The 19214-nt window shown below is 43.9% G+C and overlaps 1 protein-coding gene across 2 annotated transcripts in view; it reads left to right on the top strand.

Annotated features, from left to right (window-relative positions):
* Window positions 1-19214, top strand: part of LOC146064101 (CD109 antigen-like) — a 160218-nt gene that overhangs the window by 113976 nt on the left and 27028 nt on the right. For both annotated transcript variants that reach the window (XM_083177200.1, XM_083177201.1), the window contains 4 exons: window positions 3795-3912; window positions 5655-5768; window positions 10735-10953; window positions 14342-14492. In XM_083177200.1, the coding sequence (XP_083033326.1) occupies window positions 3795-3912; window positions 5655-5768; window positions 10735-10953; window positions 14342-14492 (602 nt within the window). The remainder of the gene's footprint in view (window positions 1-3794; window positions 3913-5654; window positions 5769-10734; window positions 10954-14341; window positions 14493-19214) is intronic.

Here is a 19214-nt window from a genome sequence, read left to right as displayed (position 1 = left end):
CACCCGCTTCTTTTGTGTGTGTGTGTGTGTGTGTGTGTGACACCCTGTTCCCACCGTGTATGACACACTATACCCCCCTATTTGTGTGCATGTGTGTGACACTCTGTACCCCCTATACTATATACCCTCTACCTCTATGTGACACCCTGTATCCCCCTACCCCTGTGTGAGTGCTTTTGTGACTCCTTTTATCCCAACACTGTCCATGTGGAGTTTACCCTGTACCTCCCCTCTCTGTAGAAGGGGGGCCTTTTCGAAATTTTACAGGTCCCACAAACTTCTAGTTATGCCCCTGACCAGCACTGTCCAGGAGTATACCATGTACATTACTGCAAAAGTTTGTGGCGCCTTATAATTGAGAACTACTACTACTACCACTACTACTACTATTACTACTATTATTATTATTATTATTATTATTATTATATTTATTACAGCCCTTTCCTGGTTCTCATCTTACCTATCTGATCATTTCAGTGTTCGCTTCTCTGACTCTACTTCCTCTTCACTACCTCTGTCAGTCGGAGTTCCGCAAGGCTCAGTCTTAGGTCCTCTGCTTTTCTCAATCTATACTTCCTCTCTTGGCAAACTCATCAGCTCTTACAGATTTCAGTATCACTTGTATGCGAATGATACTCAAATCTATCTATCAACCCCAGAGTTGTCACCAGTGGTTTTGGGGCAAGTCTCTGAATGTCTCTGCCATCTGATCTTGGATGTAGTCTCGCCAACTCAAACTCAATATTTCCAAAATGGAATTACTTATATTCCCACCAGCCAAGAACAGTTACCATCCTGATATCTCCGTAACTGTTGACAACTCGACAATCTACCCTCCCCCACAATCTTGTTGTCTAGGTGTCATCCTCTACTCTGAACTGTCCTTTCTTCCCCACATTCAATCTGTCTCCAAATCATGTTACATGCATCTAAAAAACATATCCAAAATCCAATCCTATCTCACACAAGACACTACTAAATCTCTTATCCATGCACTCATTATATTAAGCATTGATTATTACAATAGTCTCCTAACTGGTCTTCCCAAGAACAGACTCTCGCCACTGCAATTCATTTTAAATGCTGCTGCTAGGCTGATCTTCCTTGCAAGACGCTCATCGTCTGCTGATCCGTTCTGCCAGTCCCTCCATTGGTTACCTGTGTTTTACGGTGTTCAATATAAAACACTTCTACTCGCATATAAAGCTATTAACCATACTGCACCAGCATATATCTCTTTACTTATTATGAAATATCTCCCATCTCGACCACTACGCTCTTCACAAGATCTGCGTCTCTCTTCTGCATGGATCACTAGCTCCCATTCACTATTACAGGACTTTCATTGGGCTGCTCCCATCCTATGGAATGTCCTTCTTCACACAATAAGACTCTCCACTAGCCTCCAAACTTTCAAGCGTTCCCTGAAAACTCACCTCTTCAGACAAGCCTATCATAGATAAGTTCTACACGCATAACCCTCTGAGGCACTTATGTATTATATAGCTTTTCTTCTGGACTTGCAACTTGGTGGGACTGCTATGCTATTACTGGTGCCTGTCCTTGTGTTTCCCTCCTATGTCCCTATAGATTGTAAGCTTGCAGCAGGGCCCTCTTACCTCAGAGTCTGTCTGTTGTAATCCAATTTGTTTTATCACTGTGTACTACTGTAAAGCGCAACGGAATCTGCTGCGCTATATAAGAAACTGTAAATAAATAAATTACTACTACTACTATTATTACTACTACTAACACTGCCACCACAACTATTATTACTACTACTCATAATCAGTGGTGGTTTCAGGGAGGGGCTGCAGCAAAGTCCAAAACAGAAGATGGTGAGCCTCCCCAAACATCACCATCTGGAACTGACTGGCACTTGGTGTGGTTCTCTGGAGACATCATTAATAATAAGTCCTTACCTTCATTTAAATACAAAATAATTCTGTAATTATTGTAATAGAGAAAAATCATCAAAACTGCATTGTAAAAGAGAAAAATTAAGAGGTTCATTGTAACCTACAGTACAACAGTAATGTAAATAGCAATACAGAACACCACAAGAAGCATACCTGCCGACTGTCCCAATCTGGAATGTATCACACAGATATGTTGCAAAAGTCACCTTTGCACATTTGTTAAAATGGTCTTGGATAGCTACTGCATTTGTGAATTTTATTCCACTATGTTACCTTTTATATAAAAAGAAGACATGTACTAAATAGGCATATATATAAATATCTAAAAGGCATGTATGGCCTGATTCAGAATGGAGTGCATATGTGTGATCGATAGCAATACAAATGTAGGAGAATGCACATACCACCACCTGCCTGCATACCACCTCCTTCCTGCATACTCCTGCTGACTCGCCTCTGGTGCTCAGTCAGCAGGCAGTGGCAGGCAGCAGCATGTCAGTGCGTTGAACGGGTGCCGGCGCCCACACAGACTCCGCTGCCGCTCGCTCCCCCAAGCGGCAGCTGGGGCTGCCTTACAGTAGTTACGCCACTGCGCATACCACTCCCTGCCTGCATACCACCTCCTTCCTGCATATCATTCCCTGCCTGCATACCACCTCCTTCCTGCATACCACCTTTTCCCTGCATACCACCTCCTTCCTGCATACCACCCCCCGGCCTGCATACCACCCCCTGCCTGCATTCCACCTCCTTCCTGCATACCACTCCCTGCCTGCATACCACCTCCTTCCTGCATACCACCCCCTGCCTGCATACCACCTCCTTCCTGCATACAGCCCCCTGCCTACATACCACCTCATTCCTGCATACAGCCCCCTGCCTGCATACCACCTCCTTCCTGCATACCACCTCCTTCCTGCATATCACCCCTGCCTGCATACCACCTCCTTCCTGCATACAGCCCCCTGCCTGCATACCACCTCCTTCCTGCATACCACCTCCTTCCTGCATACCACCCCCAGCCTGCATACCACCTCCTTCCTGCAAACCACCCCCTGCCTGCATACCACCCCCTGCCTACATACCACCTCCTTCCTGCATACAGCCCCCTGCCTGCATACCACCTCCTTCCTGCATATCACTCCCTGCCTGCATACCACCTCCTTCTTGCATACCACCTTTTCCCTGCATACCACCTCCTTCCTGCATACCACCCCCGGCCTGCATACCACCCCCTGCCTGCATTCCACCTCCTTCCTGCATACCACTCCCTGCCTGCATACCACCTCCTTCCTGCATACAGCCCCCTGCCTACATACCACCTCATTCCTGCATACAGCCCCCTGCCTGCATACCACCTCCTTCCTGCGTACCACTTCCTTCCTGCATATCACCCCCTGCCTGCATACCACCTCCTTCCTGCATACAGCCCCCTGCCTGCATACCACCTCCTTCCTGCATACCACCTCCTTCCTGCATACCACCCCCAGCCTGCATACCACCTCCTTCCTGCATACCACCCCCTGCCTGCATACCACCCCCTGCCTGCATACCACCTCCTTCCTGCATACCACCTCCTTCCTGCATACCACCCCCAGCCTGCATACCACCTCCTTCCTGCATTCCACCTCTTTCCTGCATACCACCCGCTGCCTGCATACCACCTCCTTCCTGCATACCACCCCCTCCCTTCATACCGCAACCTTGCCTGCATACTGCCTCCTGCCTGCTCATCATGAGTTAATATTGGCATGCAGCAACCTTGTAATTTAATTTGCCATAGGAATACATGCATTTTTGGAGTACTTTCTGTGCTTGTTTGTAAAACATAATAAAGCAGTATTGACAACTGTAAAAATACATATAACTTTCCAGCTCCAGTTTAACAACAAATCTCCAGTTAACTCTTCCTGACAAGAACACTTCTTGGGTGGCCACAGCATTTGTTATTTCAGAAGGACTTGGACTCGGAGTGACCGATGGACCTGTTGAGGTGATTTCTTCTTTCAAGTCATTGCATGTCATTGCATGGTTATCTTGTACACTATAGCCCTTATTCAGATCTAGTCGCAGTACAAATTTGTTCTCAAAATGGGAAAAACCATGTGTACTGCAGGTGGGGCAGATGTAACATGTGCAGACAGTGTTAGATATGTGTGAGTTATTTTGTTTCTGTGCAAGGTAAATACTGGCTGCATTATTTTTACACTGCAATTTAGATTTCAGTTTCAACAAACCCCAACCACATTTAACTCTCTGCACATGTTACATCTGCCCCACCTGCAGTGCACATGGTTTTGCCCATTTTGAGAAGAATAAGGGCCTATGTGTTACTAAGATATCAGACAGTTTTCTTAAGGACAGTGATTGCAAGCCTTTTTTACTCACGTCACAATGAACAAGATGCTAAAATTGACAAGCAACACCATCAGGCTTTTTTGTTAAACAAAAATGTCTGAATCTAAACGACAAATAGTATTCATTGTACTGGCGCACAATGGTTTCAAAGCAGTTGTACCAGAACTAGTGACCGCTTTATTATTGATCCATAGTCACCCTCCTATAATGTGAGTTTTCTAGTTAGAAATGTGTCCATGTCTGATAATTGTCATAAAAATTAAAAATAAACTAAATTCTAAATGTCTAAAATGCCAGGATGGGCATCATGGAACAGCATTCCCGTACAGTTAAACCTCTTTAGTGGAAGAAGACACTAAGGAGAGTTTGAGACCTGGATCCAGACTCAGGACGATGTACTAAGCCTTGAAAAGTGATAAAATCACAGCTCCTACCTGTCATTTTTCAATCACAGCCTCGGACATGGCAGTTAGCAGCTGATTGGCTGGTGGTTTATCACCCATTTTATCACTGTTCAAGCTTAGTACATCTGTCCCTCAGGCTTTCCACAGTGATTTTGAAACATTTAAAACTGCCATGCATCTGTAGTGTGTTCCAGTGTTCTGTTCTTGGTGATAGAGGTTTGAAACTACTGTAAACATAAATTTGAACATTCCTTGGTTGATATCTGAATGTGGGTGGGATACTATTCAGGCCTCATTGATATGGGTGCTAGCGCTGTGTAAAGCACAAATCTACTGTAAATGTCAAATCTAATGGTGACACATCTACCGCTACCAGTGTCCTGACCTTCTGTGCGCCTCCCTTTGTCTGTTTGTGTGTGTCTCTGCACTCTCTGGGTCACTATCTGTACTCTGTGTCCATACCATTCCCATAAAAATGATGGGCGTCCCATGGAAATTCGCCTTGACATGGGGGCGGGCAGCTGCCCTCAGCGGGTGTAAGCTGCCCGGCTGCTTCCCACACAGGGCGCTTGCAGATATAAGACACCAGAGAGAAAATCGGCGTGTGTGGGGGGAAGGGGTGCATTCATGAGGTCACAGGCGGCATTTAGAGGACCCACAGAGCGGATCAACCAGATACCCCCCCAGTTCAAAACAGAAGCGGCTTTAGCATATCGCATGCGCTTTGAACTAGATGACATGTTCTAGTTTGAAACACACTAGTTGTAAATATAACATCTGTAATCATTTTGTAAAAGGCAAATAAATGGAGATATATATATATATATATATATATATTATTTTCTGTACATGTTGCATGTATCTATGTTTATGTTCAGTTATTTACAATCCACATGTAGAATTCTGTTTATTATGTATAAGCTCCGTCCTGTAAGTATGTCATCGATGTTTTCCTTTAAACAATGTTTTTCAGATCTCAGTGGTTAAACCTTTGTTTATTACATTCAACATGCCATTTTCATTAACACGAGGTGAACAGTTTATCCTAGAAGTTATGCTGTTCAATACCTTAACGGAGAACTTGCAGGTATGTTTAATTAATCAGTCTGTTTGTTAAATCTTTGTGCAGGCCTGTCCTTGTGAGTATAGCAGAAATGCACAGGCTGTGAGAATTATGCCCCTTTCCCACTGCAGCCTTAAAACGGTATATTGCCGATTTTTGAGGGCAAAATACCGTTTAAGGCTGCAGTGGGAAAGCGCCAGAGTTGAAATACCAATTAAAGTTAAACGGTATTTCAACCCGTTTTCCAAGCAGGGTTTTAGCCGGTAATCTACCGTTTAAGAGGCAATGAGAATGCATCTTAAACGGTTTTACCAGCAGATGCAGCGAGGATGGCTCATATTTGAGCCATCCTCGCTAAATGTGTATACAGCAGCCGGGCTGAAAGATGCGCGGCTTTCAGTCCAGCTGTCTGCTCCCTCCCTTGCCACCCCCCTCCCCGCCCGCAGCGTCATATACTCACCGCTGCTCACCGGCGCCGTCCCGCTGTCACTCACCGCCCGGCAGTCCTGCTCCCCCGCCCGGCCACACAAGCTGGGCACTCCGCCCCTCCCGGCCTGCTCGCCCCGCCCCCCCGCCTGCTGAACACGGAGACCTGCTCGCCCCGCCCCCCCGCTGAACACGGAGACCTGCTCACCCCGCCCCCCCCCCGCTGAACACGGAGACCTGCTCGCCCCACCCCCCTGCTGAACACGGAGACCTGCTGAACACGATTATTTATCAGCCAGTAATATATACATTGCTGGCACAGGCCAGCAATGTATATATTATTGGTACCACTGCACACCAATGATTAATTATCAGCCAGTAATATATACATTGCTGGCACAGGCCAGCAATGTATATATTAATTGGTACCACTGCACACCAATGATTAATTATCAGCCAGTAATATATACATTGCTGGCACAGGCCAGCAATGTATATATTATTGGTACCACTGCACACCAATGATTAATTATCAGCCAGTAATATATACATTGCTGGCACAGGCCAGCAATGTATATATTAATTGGTACCACTGCACACCAATGATTAATTATCAGCCAGTAATATATACATTGCTGGCACAGGCCAGCAATGTATATATTACTAGCACCACTGCACACCAATGCTGTTAAAACGTTTTGAAGAGCTAAAACGTTTTACCTGCAATGGGAATGGTACTTAAATGGCATTTAAAACTGTAATCTGCTGCAGTGGGAATGCTAAATACCGTTTAAGATTACCTGTAACTTAAAACGGGTCTGCAGTGGGAAAGCAGCATTAGTAGGTAGTCATACTATAGTCGCGCCTCTCTACATGGTATCACCACCCATTCTTCTTGTGCACTTTGTAGCTTTACTGGTTAATCTGGCTGCATCTTTCCTTAGTGCTTTGATTCAGGACTGTTGTATAGCTAGAAGAGCAGTGCTGCAAGATTGTGAGCCCAGCCCAGGACAGCACAGCAAGGAGTAAACTATCCACTTTCATTTGTTAGTCACAGAAATACAGTAGGAACTGTTGTCTTATTGCTTGGCTCACAGAAAATATAATCCTTAATAGCTGTTATAAATCTACTCCTGTAAGTGCAAAGACATGACAGCGGACTAGAGCATGCCAGATGCTATGCATTTTACCTGGGCAACTCACACAGGTCTAGGAATGTTTTTGTCAGAATAAAGGAGTCTCTCTGTCTACTCAAGGGTTACTGTCAGTGTCCTCTAGACCTGGGGTAGCCAACCCTAGTCCTCAAGAGCTACCAACAGTGCATGTTTTGCAGGTCTCCTCACAGAATCACAAGTGAGCTAATTAGCTCCATCTGTGTATCTTTTAAAATGTGTCAGTGATTAATGAGTGCAGCTGTGCAGCAGCTAGGTTGTCTGGAAAATGTGAACTGTTGGTAGCTCTCGAGGACTAGGGTTGGCTACCACTGCTCTAGACAATAGGTTGACCATTATTGGTCGACAGCCATTAGGAATATTGTAAAGGTTTTCTTGATTCCGGAAAAGCACCCCAAGTATTCACTTTATCATATAATTGAATCAAATAAGAACAATGTAAGTGGGAATACCTCTAATTTCAGAGAAAATCACTTGTGTTGGTGGTGCACCAAGTCTCAAAACATAGTTTAATCCATAAGAAAGAAAACAAAGAAGGACTCTGGTTCTGGGGCACTTCTTATATTAAATAGTTTTTTAAATGTAACAGCTGGTCTCAAATGATCACAATTGTATGGATAATTTAATAATCCTGTTGATCACACTAGTAGGGATGTGTAATTAATAGATAATAGAACACATAATGAAATAGTGCATCAAAGTGATGTCTTAATGTAATGCACTGGGTAATAAGGAGACTCCCAAACAAATGTGATTGATATGATTTTGTTAATTTTGCCATCTACTGAATAATCTAAGTATTTCCTAGTAAATAGGCCTATACTGGCATAGTGTGCATCTGCAATGGTCCAATGGACTGCGTTGTAAAGTTGTGGAATAGATCCTGTGATTTAAAGAACTCGCTTGGTATCTACCATCCACCCGTGTGCCTACCGGCAGTGATTGAGGGTGCCAATGGGAGGGACCAGTCTGCATGGGAAGAATAGAAAACATAATTAAATCTGCTGTCAGAAGTAACTGTGATTCTTCTGTGTAGCATATTAAGCCATCAAAAGTGAATAGCAGGTTAAGTGGATCCAACAAAAGTGAATAGCAGGTTAAGTGGATCCAACAAAAGTGAATAGCAAGTTAAGTGGATCCAACAAAAGTGAATAGCAGGTTAAGTGGATCCAACAAAAGTGAATAGTAGGTTAAGTGGATCCAACAAAAGTGAATAGTAGGTTAAGTGAAAGAAGAGTGTGTAATTCTAATATTAAAGTAGCAGATTTCAAAATGTGGGTCTCGACACCAAAGTGGGTGCCCACAATCTGAGTATGGGGTCTCAACATCATGTTGCTGTCCATCATGCTAATGACTCCTCTGATCTCTCATCCAGTGTTCCAAGGAGTCTGGCTTAGAGATCCGTGGAGTTCATCAGGCAGCTCCACCCCACCTCAGTGGTCCGCCTCTCTTGTCTTGCTCAACAGCATATGCTGCCTCCCCTGTCGCAAGCATGCTGCACTCCTGGATCATTCATCTACATATAGATATTAACAAGGGGCACATGTCTGGCAGCAATGGCATTCCTGGGTTCTGGGGTTTCTGAGCTTTACAAAACTTACAGATAAAACAGGTAGACCACAGCCAGACTCATAGGAACCAGCTCTCCATAAGCAGAACACTGAATCTATGAAGAATATATTGTAAGTAAAAGCATTTTAAAGGGAGGGGGGCTTCAGCGGGCACCAGGAGGGGCAGGTCTAAAAAGCAGCAGCAGTGAAGCAGGATGGGGAAGTAGGGGAGCACTGAGCACAGATTTTATGGTATGTGTTTATGGAGGGGGGGATGGGACTCAATAAGTAAATACACACTGCTTCCCTCTTCCTTCCCCATGTCACCCCATTCCATCCCTCATTACCCACTGCCTCCCTGTCAAATTAGCATTCACTTCGCTATTGTACTTGGGGTTCTGTAATAATTGTTATTGTCTGGCAGAGTCCATGGCAAAATAGTTTGAGCACCCCTGTACTAGAGTGATAAAAATATATCTCTTATACCCCTTTATCATCACAAATGCTGGGTCGCACTCAGGATTTAGACACGGTTCGCCTTGGAGCGACCTGGCATTTGCAATGATTAGCCCTTTCATCCACCCAGCAATAACCTGGGTCGCTAGGGCGTGGAGTTGATTTTGTATAGTGCTCAGCAAGCCACCAAGCCCGAAGCGTGGCAAGGGGCCGCGGATTACTTTGTATGTATTACGCATCCCCTCGCCACACTTCTGGCTCGCTACGCTCGCCACACTCGCCACACTATATAAAATCAGCTCCACGCCGACATAGATAGTGGGGTAATGAAAAGGTAGGAGGACGCGTTCCACCGCCCCTCGCGGGGCTCGTTGTGCTCGCCATGCTTCGGGGTTGCGTGGATAGTGGGGGGTGCGTTACACCTATTTTTGGGACATACAATCATATTATTGTATACCTCATGTCATAGCATCGCATGCCCTATAAAATCGTATGCGATCGCATGCGATTTACAATCGCATGCAATTGCATGTGATTGTGTGGCAGATGCGATGCGAGAGAGCAGTGAATAAATGACATAGGAAAATCGCATCGCACATCGCATGGCACTAAAATGGCCCAATGCGATGCGATGCGATTTTCCTACGCAGAATAGCCCACTAAGCAAATTGCTTAGTGGGCGCCATGCTAATACACAAGTACCAAAAGGGTGTGTGGCTTCATTGGCTAGGAGGCGTGACCTTGGGACCAAACATCCATTGTAGTCACTACTGGGGTCTAGGAGATGCCAGCTGCACGAGGAGAGTACCTTGGCTGCAGTGCCAGCTCCTACACATGGACAAGAGATTTGTTCTGCACTTAAAGTTACAGTGCTGTACCTGCCTCCTGCCACCTAAGTAGGAGTCTGCACCTTGGGCAGTGACACCTGGGAGTGTTACACAGCCCTATAGTGGCACCCCTGCCCACATACCTAATAATGTATAGTAATGCCCCCCATGCAGTATTGCAGCATTAGGAGACCATAGGAAACCAAAATCCACAGCGAGGCATGGGCACACGTAATTGACCCCTAATGTGCCATGTCCTTTTCAAGACTGCTTTGTTCAGAAGAATAAACTATTAAAAATCTCCATATTTTTTAAGAGAGATAAGGATGGTAAGACAGTCATTTTACTTATGCAATGAAAACATCAATGTAATATCAAGTACTGTGTTTCAGATGACAGCTTTGGTTTATAATAGAGACCCTCCAAGAATAATAACTAATAATAATAATAATAATAATAATAATAATAATAATAATATTATGATGATGATGATGATGATGAATATAGACCATGTAAGTTTACAACTGTACATTAACCTGTCTTATTGATGTATTTGCAGGTTTTGGCCACTTTGGAATCAAGTCATTCATTTGAAATAATTGTACCACCCAATAATAATGATACTTTAGCAGGCCAACAGATTGTGACCATCCCCAGTCATGGTGTAAGAACTGTGCTCTTCCCAATAAAGCCAATACTTCTGGGAAATCTCACAATCACGGTGAAAGCAACATCAGCAGCTGCTTCTGATATGTTAACAAAAACAATAATTGTGAAGGTAAGTAACAACTTGCACTGTAGCTTGGATATATGGCATTTATTGAAGGTAAGCTGGCTAGTTTGAGAAAGCTTAGATGCGAAACACGTGTCACGAAACACATGTTAGGTAGATAGCAGGATGTATTGATGTTAGCTAATAGGATATAATGTGTTTTGTCCACTGCGTGTGCTAGATAGGGTCATTGTATCCACATCAGCTTCACCACCCACCATATTGGTGTGAGAAGAACAGCATTCAGCATTGAATGACAGAAGTATCTGTCAAAATTGTGGTTACACCATATATTGCTTGTGGGTGATTCATTAACCCCATGCTATAACGGCTATCCATGCTAAAAATCAGCAATGTACCACTAACCACCAGCAGAGGTCCCCATAAGCCTGAATAACAGGAGACTCTGCTAGTTCAGCTGAATAGCAGATGACTTCACACTAAACATAGTTGCAACTCTGCACAGTGTGTTGTTACAATATGTATTAAAAACATGTACAAGCTATGTGAAATGTAACACCCTCAGGAGTAAAATTGATATAAAAGCAATTGCTTAAACAGTGTTGAGCCTATTAAGGCCAATTTAAATATATCAGCTCCACAAGCAGTACAGCAGTGTGACCCATATACACAGTGATACAAATCATAAGGGAATTATCCCCGTCAATAGAAGCTACATCCTCCCAATAAAATCTGCCAACACGTTTTAATTCTATTAACACCTTCTTTATTTTCCAGCACAATTTATGTCATTGTTTGTCCCAAAATTTTTTTTAACCTCTTTGCATATTGATGGGCATCTCCTTATCAGAAACAGAATAATAAAGATAATTGGAGTTCCCATTTTTTAAGAAAATTGTGTATACAATTGAAATACATTCCAATCCTCCAGATAGGAGTGCATCCGCTCACAACTGCCTTTTTCTCCCTTGTGTTCCTTTTTGGTGTGAAATATACACTGATGATTTTGTGCGACTGTCAATATTAGCTAGTTTTCTAATGTTCATTATGACTATATGATGTTTATGTAAGCATTTCTTACAACCACTGCTGTATGTCACACAATCAAATTAAATATGGTAACGCATCTTCTAAAATAAGGCAGTCACACATTTTTCTACTAAGACTGTAAGCACACTTTATAAGAAAAAATAGTTTTTCCTCAGAGCTGTATACTTAGGTATTGGCTCCTATAGATGATATAACATGTTGGCAGTGGCGGAACTACCGAGGGTGCAGGGGGTGCAGCTGCTATGGGGCCCGGCGGCTGGGGGGGCCCGAGAGACAGCAAGCACTCCCCTGCACCGTTTTTATCATTTTTTCCGAGAGCCGCTACCTGCTTGAGCTGCTAATAAGGAGGAAGGAGCCTGGCATAGGGGATGGGGGGGGGATGCGCCGTGCGCGCATCACAGTAAGGAGCCAGGCAGAGGGGAGGGGGTCTGCGCCGTGCGCTATGCACGCGTCACAGTAAGGAGCCAGGCAGAGGGGAGGGGGGCTGCGCCGTGCGCTATGCACGCGTCACAGTAAGGAGCCAGGCAGAGGGGAGGGGGGCTGCGCCGTGCGCTGTGTTCAGGAAAGAGAAAGTAGCCGGACCGGTGGGGAGCGTCGGAGGTTTGCTCCCTGCTTGTGTAAGGACGGAGCTGGACAGGATGGCTGGAGTGGGGGTCGCACCGCGTTGTGCTGGGCCCGCCCGTGAAGAGAGACTCTGGAAGTCCAGGCAGCCCCACCCACCTGAATGGGACCGGACGAATGCTGCCACGAGGGACTGGCTTTGGCAGTGGGACAGGCAGTGAGGACTCCTGCAGCTGCTTCTAATTTCTGGTGAGTTCAGCTCAGCAAAATACATTTCTGTATGTCTGCACATACCTCCCAACATGTCCCTCTCCAGGAGGGACATAATGCTCTGTTCATGGACTTGCCTCTTCATTTATGACTGCCATCACCTGTGCTGAGACAGCTTTCTGATCAATTAACCTGTTCTAAACAGGTGATGGCAATTATAAATGAAGAGGAAAGTACAGGAATAGAGCATTTTGTCCCTCCTGGATTACATTTACATTATTTCTACTATATAACAATATCAATATAAAAGATCCACTGATTTGTGTGACTGACCTGTGGGCATTGCAGTGTGCCGCATAATATGTAATGGGCAATGCGGTGTGCCGCATAATGTGTAATAAGCATTGCGGTGTGCCGCATAATGTGTAATTGGCAATGCGGTGTGCCGCATAATGTGTAATAAGCATTGCGGTGTGCCGCATAATGTGTAATAAGCATTGCGGTGTGCCGCATAATGTGTAATGTGCAATGCGGTGTGCCGCATAATGTGTAATGGGCATTGCGGTGTGTCGGATAATGTGTAATGGGCTTTGTGGTGTGTCGAATAATGTGTAACGGGCATTGCGGTGTGTCGCATAATGTGTAATGGCCTTTGCGGTGTGTCGGATAATGTGTAATGGGTTTTGTGGTGTGTCGAATAATGTGTAATGGGCATTGCGGTGTGTTGGATAATGTGTAACAGGCTTTGCGGTGTGTCCGATAATGTGTAATGGGCATTGCGGTGTGTCGGATAATGTGTAATGGGTTTTGCGGTGTGTCGAATAATGTGTAATGGGCATTGCGGTGTGTACCATAATGTGTAATGGGCTTTGTGGTGTGTCGGATAATGTGTAATGGGCAATGCGGTGTGCTGCATAATGTGTAATGGGCAATGCGGTGTGCTGCATAATGTGTAATGGGCAATGCGGTGTGCTGCATAATGTGTAATGGGCAATGCGGTGTGTTGCATAATGTGTAATGGGCTTTGCGGTGTGTCACATAATGTGTAAAGGGCATTGCGGTGTGTCCCATAATGTGTAATGGGCATTGCTGTGTGTCCCATAATGTGTAATGGGCATTGTGGTGTGTCGGCTAATGAGCTTTGTGGTGTGCTGCATTAATGTGTGAGGGGCTTTGCGGTGTGTCACATAATTTGTAAGGAGTATTACTCCTTGAAGCGAAGCCAGACACTTTTTTTGGAATGGGCGAAGTCACACACTTTTTTTGGAATGGTGCATTCTTTTTTTTTTTTTTAAATATCTATCGGAGGGGCACATTTTTACTGTTCACACTAATGGCGGGCACACATGGTGCGATGCGCTCTGGTAGAGACCTGAGTGGGGGGGGGGGGCCCATTATAAATTTTGCTATGGGGCCCTCAAAGTTCTAGTTACGCCTCTGCATGTTGGTGTTTTTTTGTATACTAAAATCAGCACATTTTCCTTCTAACACCACAAGCACACATCATGTTCAGCTGATAGAGTCAACCTGGCGCTTATGCAACCTGGGTGCATAATCAGAAAAATGTGGAAATGGAATTTTATTTTTCTACTTTATATTATATTCCCTACAGGCTGAAGGAGTGAAGAACTTTTATTCCCAGACAGCACTATTCCAGGTTCTTCCCATTGCCAATGCCAACAGCACTGTGTCGAAGAACTTCTCATTCACCTTTCCAAGTGATGTGGTGCAAGGCAGTCAGGAAGCATTTATAACAGTTATTGGTAAGAATTATTTTTTTCTCAGACTAGTTCAGTTCTAATTTTGCCAATTTGCCAATTCTAATAAAAACTAAGTTTAAGGACAGATTTCGTGCACACTCAGCTGCCAATAAAGTTAATTTCCCTGAAGGTAACCTTAAACCTTTGTCAATACCAATATGCCAATGCTGCCTGCTCTTTAATTACTTCTACACTGTGTCATCCTCACCCTTTTCATTTTACTCACTTGTCTGGCAAGAAAGTATAATTTGCAACCACACCAGGCTGGAGTTTTCCTGACAATACCCAAAGCATGATATGACCAATCAAAAATGCCCGTGGGGTGGCTTCCAAAAGATAACTTTCCAGCCACCAACCCCCTTTCATACACCGCTCCACCACAAGCTTGTTGTCCACTTGTTTGGGCAGCCTGCCAGCACTCTACCTGGTGACTGCAGAGCTGCTGAGACTGCAATGTAAACAGAACTAACAGTAGCCACTGCTTCTCTCCCAGTATATCCGGACCACTGTGGCCAGCAGTGATAGAGCAGAGAGGAGCAGCTGCTCAGGCAATGTAAGTTCAGTAGCATGCTGCCTCTGTCTACCTGTATAAACACAGCAGAGCATCAGCCCCTTATGTATGAAACGATCATCGTAGAATATTGATTTGATGATACATCAGAGCTCATCATCTGGAGGCGCTAAAGATATTCTGCAGTGTGGTTCTCTGTCTGTTGAGTTCATTGTGGTGTTCACTATACACACAGCCACTTTGTCAAAAGAGCATGAATTCCCTGTATAAAAAAAAGCATGCATGTATGCACCATGGTTGCTAAACACTACTCAGGTGGTTAGGAGTAGTCTGCGGCAGCCATTGTTTATATTTGTAATCTGTTGGTTACCCCATTAGTGTGAAAACGACTAACAGTCTGGTGCGCTAGGCAGCCTGTGGTAGGAACAACCACAGAGGTGACCCCACACATCAAAGTTAACCGAAATGCAAAGAAGAGAGGGTGAGTGTTCCCTCCACTGGCGCCCCTTCAATTCAACAATACGTTCCTTAAACAAAGTAAACGATCCTCTTCTCCAAACTAAACAATATCACTAATGGCTAATTACCCGGATCAGTTCTCAGGAGCGCTTAACAACAAAGGTGGGTGAACCCGGGATACACCGACCAAAGGAGGCCCACAGGTAAGAAGTCCAAATTCCAGTCAAGGTCCCAAAAAAAACACCAAAGCTCCTGGGATCTTGACTGGAATTTGTACTTCTTTCCTGTGGGCCTCCTTTGGTTGGTGTGTCCGGGCTTCATGTTCTCCATCCAGCTGGGTAATTAGCCAATTTACTTTCTTGTGATTCCCATATGTTTATATTTTGTTTATGTGAATAAAAGGTGGTATTGCACCATATACATATCTCATTCATTTTTGGGTATTCATCCGAATTGAGTTGGACGTCTACAGAATCAGGAGGGATCCAACTGTACTCACTGTATGAGTAGTGGTTGTTTGTGGAGAAGAGGATACGCTGTACTAGTAAGAGGAACGTATGGTTTAATACAGTGATATTGTTTAGTTTGGAGAAGAGGATTGTTCACTTTGATTAAGGAACGTATTGTTGAATTGAAGGGGCGCCAGTGGAAGGAACACTCACCCTCTCTTCTTTGCAGTGTGAAAATGACTGTCTGAAGGCGAGCTCAGTGAAGGTAGAAACCTCCCATGGAGCAGAAGGGTGCTTAGATGGCAAGGAGCAGTCTGCAGCAGATATAGTTATACTTGGTTTCAGTGAAGTGCAGTGAGGTTAATGGCTGGGGAGGCACTGGCGAGTATCAGAGCCAGATATATATACACACACACACACACACACACACATATGAACCCAATGGTTGATGTGGGCATTATACAAAGTGGAGAACTGCAAATTTGGTATTGACTATAAGATTATAATATACTTCGAAATCTATAGACAAAACAGAGATAAATGCCAATCGCACAGGAAATATCAATTTAGGTATGGTTAGGTGGACCCTTATTATTTGTATTACTCTGTGATTTTATCACATAGAGACCAGTAAGGGTGTGCTACCATAAGACATTGGGTACAAGCAGAATTTTTGGAAGAAAAAGAATGTCTGTTGCTGGTGCACCATGGATTAACGATACAATAAGATTTAACTTTTATTAGAGATTGTTAAAAGATTGCGAAATAAAACACACAAACATATACATAGACACAGACTAGTGAAAATAAAAAAGGATAAGAATCCTTATTCAGTTGAGCTCCCGATATGTTCTTTAATTTGTCAGACCAATCAACATAATATCACAGATCCCCCAGTGTGTATGCAGCCAGATCAATGGGGAAAACCCTGTTGGAAATGCTGGATGTCCCACAATATAAAGTTTGTGCTGTATGTGCGGTTAACCTGCTAGATATCTCTTGTTTAATCACTCTACCATGAGAGGGGATTGATATCTATTGCAGGAAAAAACTTAAAGAAGCAGAAAGCGGCAATGCAGCATCGTCTGGGGGTTATACCCATGCGGCTTCTATAAGTATGCCTGTGCAGAACTCTGCAATGCAGGCTGCCTGTGTGCGGTGGGCTGTCCAGCGTTTAGACACCACACTTTCCGGCAGGGGGTTCCGTGTACAGCGGAGACCCATCAGCGCATCATACAGAAATCAAAATACATTTGTATGTGGGGAGGGGGTATCGGGAGTCAAAACTGATGTGCGGTCGGCGCACGCTTCGCAAGAGCTTCCTCAGGGAAGATGGCAGTGTTTCAGACACTCATGGACACTAGACATAGAGAGAGAGAGAACTATATAAAACTAGATCTACACATATATTTTAAACCAACAAAAATGGTTCCTAAAATAAATAACTTACAAGGTAATGCACATAAGTGTTTAAGGTTACGGTGCCATTTAAAAGCATCATGAGAATTGGACAAATGCCATGCATAACCCTTTACAGATGTATGAGTGCAACAACAGCAAAAGTAGCACCACCCCTTTATTTAATCCCAATTTATTTAAAAATTCCTCTCTTCATAGCATTTCTTTACACTGGTTGAAGTTGTTAAGGAATGTTGTTTTCTCTATAAAGTAATCGTGGAAGACAGCAAAACATGTGACCCATTCAACGCTGGTGGTACCATTATGCATTCCTAGTTGGTCATTCATGCTGTGAGTTTATTGTCAACATGGCCTCTCAACATTGAATGCCGACTACTAATAGGAAGAATCATATTCTTATTCCCTGTTTGAAACGTGGGGTTTTGTAGTCATAACCCTGAGCCAAACTCTTGGTTCCCAAATCCTCACTGGTGGCAGGAAGCACGAACATCCGCCACCGCTTACTGCTCACCTCCACCGACACAGACTACCACAATTATACTAATCGCACATGCTCTAACATATGCGATTAGCATCTTGCGATAAGAGCTGCCCTTTGCAAAGCAGCCAGCGGGGGTTGAGCGTGTCCCCCACAGCTCTCCCCCTCATGTTCTCCATCCAGCTGGGTAATTAGCCAATTTACTTTCTTGTGATTCCCATATGTTTATATTTTGTTTATGTGAATAAAAGGTGGTATTGCACCATATACATATCTCATTCATTTTTGGGTATTCATCCGAATTGAGTTGGACGTCTACAGAATCAGGAGGGATCCAACTGTACTCACTGTATGAGTAGTGGTTGTTTGTGGAGAAGAGGATACGCTGTACTAGTAAGAGGAACGTATGGTTTAATACAGTGATATTGTTTAGTTTGGAGAAGAGGATTGTTCACTTTGATTAAGGAACGTATTGTTGAATTGAAGGGGCGCCAGTGGAAGGAACACTCACCCTCTCTTCTTTGCAGTGTGAAAATGACTGTCTGAAGGCGAGCTCAGTGAAGGTAGAAACCTCCCATGGAGCAGAAGGGTGCTTAGATGGCAAGGAGCAGTCTGCAGCAGATATAGTTATACTTGGTTTCAGTGAAGTGCAGTGAGGTTAATGGCTGGGGAGGCACTGGCGAGTATCAGAGCCAGATATATATACACACACACACACACACACACACATATGAACCCAATGGTTGATGTGGGCATTATACAAAGTGGAGAACTGCAAATTTGGTATTGACTATAAGATTATAATATACTTCGAAATCTATAGACAAAACAGAGATAAATGCCAATCGCACAGGAAATATCAATTTAGGTATGGTTAGGTGGACCCTTATTATTTGTATTACTCTGTGATTTTATCACATAGAGACCAGTAAGGGTGTGCTACCATAAGACATTGGGTACAAGCAGAATTTTTGGAAGAAAAAGAATGTCTGTTGCTGGTGCACCATGGATTAACGATACAATAAGATTTAACTTTTATTAGAGATTGTTAAAAGATTGCGAAATAAAACACACAAACATATACATAGACACAGACTAGTGAAAATAAAAAAGGATAAGAATCCTTATTCAGTTGAGCTCCCGATATGTTCTTTAATTTGTCAGACCAATCAACATAATATCACAGATCCCCCAGTGTGTATGCAGCCAGATCAATGGGGAAAACCCTGTTGGAAATGCTGGATGTCCCACAATATAAAGTTTGTGCTGTATGTGCGGTTAACCTGCTAGATATCTCTTGTTTAATCACTCTACCATGAGAGGGGATTGATATCTATTGCAGGAAAAAACTTAAAGAAGCAGAAAGCGGCAATGCAGCATCGTCTGGGGGTTATACCCATGCGGCTTCT

Source organism: Crinia signifera, chromosome 3 (genome assembly GCF_055691185.1).
Source record: "Crinia signifera chromosome 3, ASM5569118v1, whole genome shotgun sequence".
Classification (NCBI taxonomy): Eukaryota; Metazoa; Chordata; class Amphibia; order Anura; family Myobatrachidae; genus Crinia; species Crinia signifera.
Note: the sequence above shows the minus strand (reverse complement) of the source record. Positions and strands in the feature narration are given on the sequence as shown.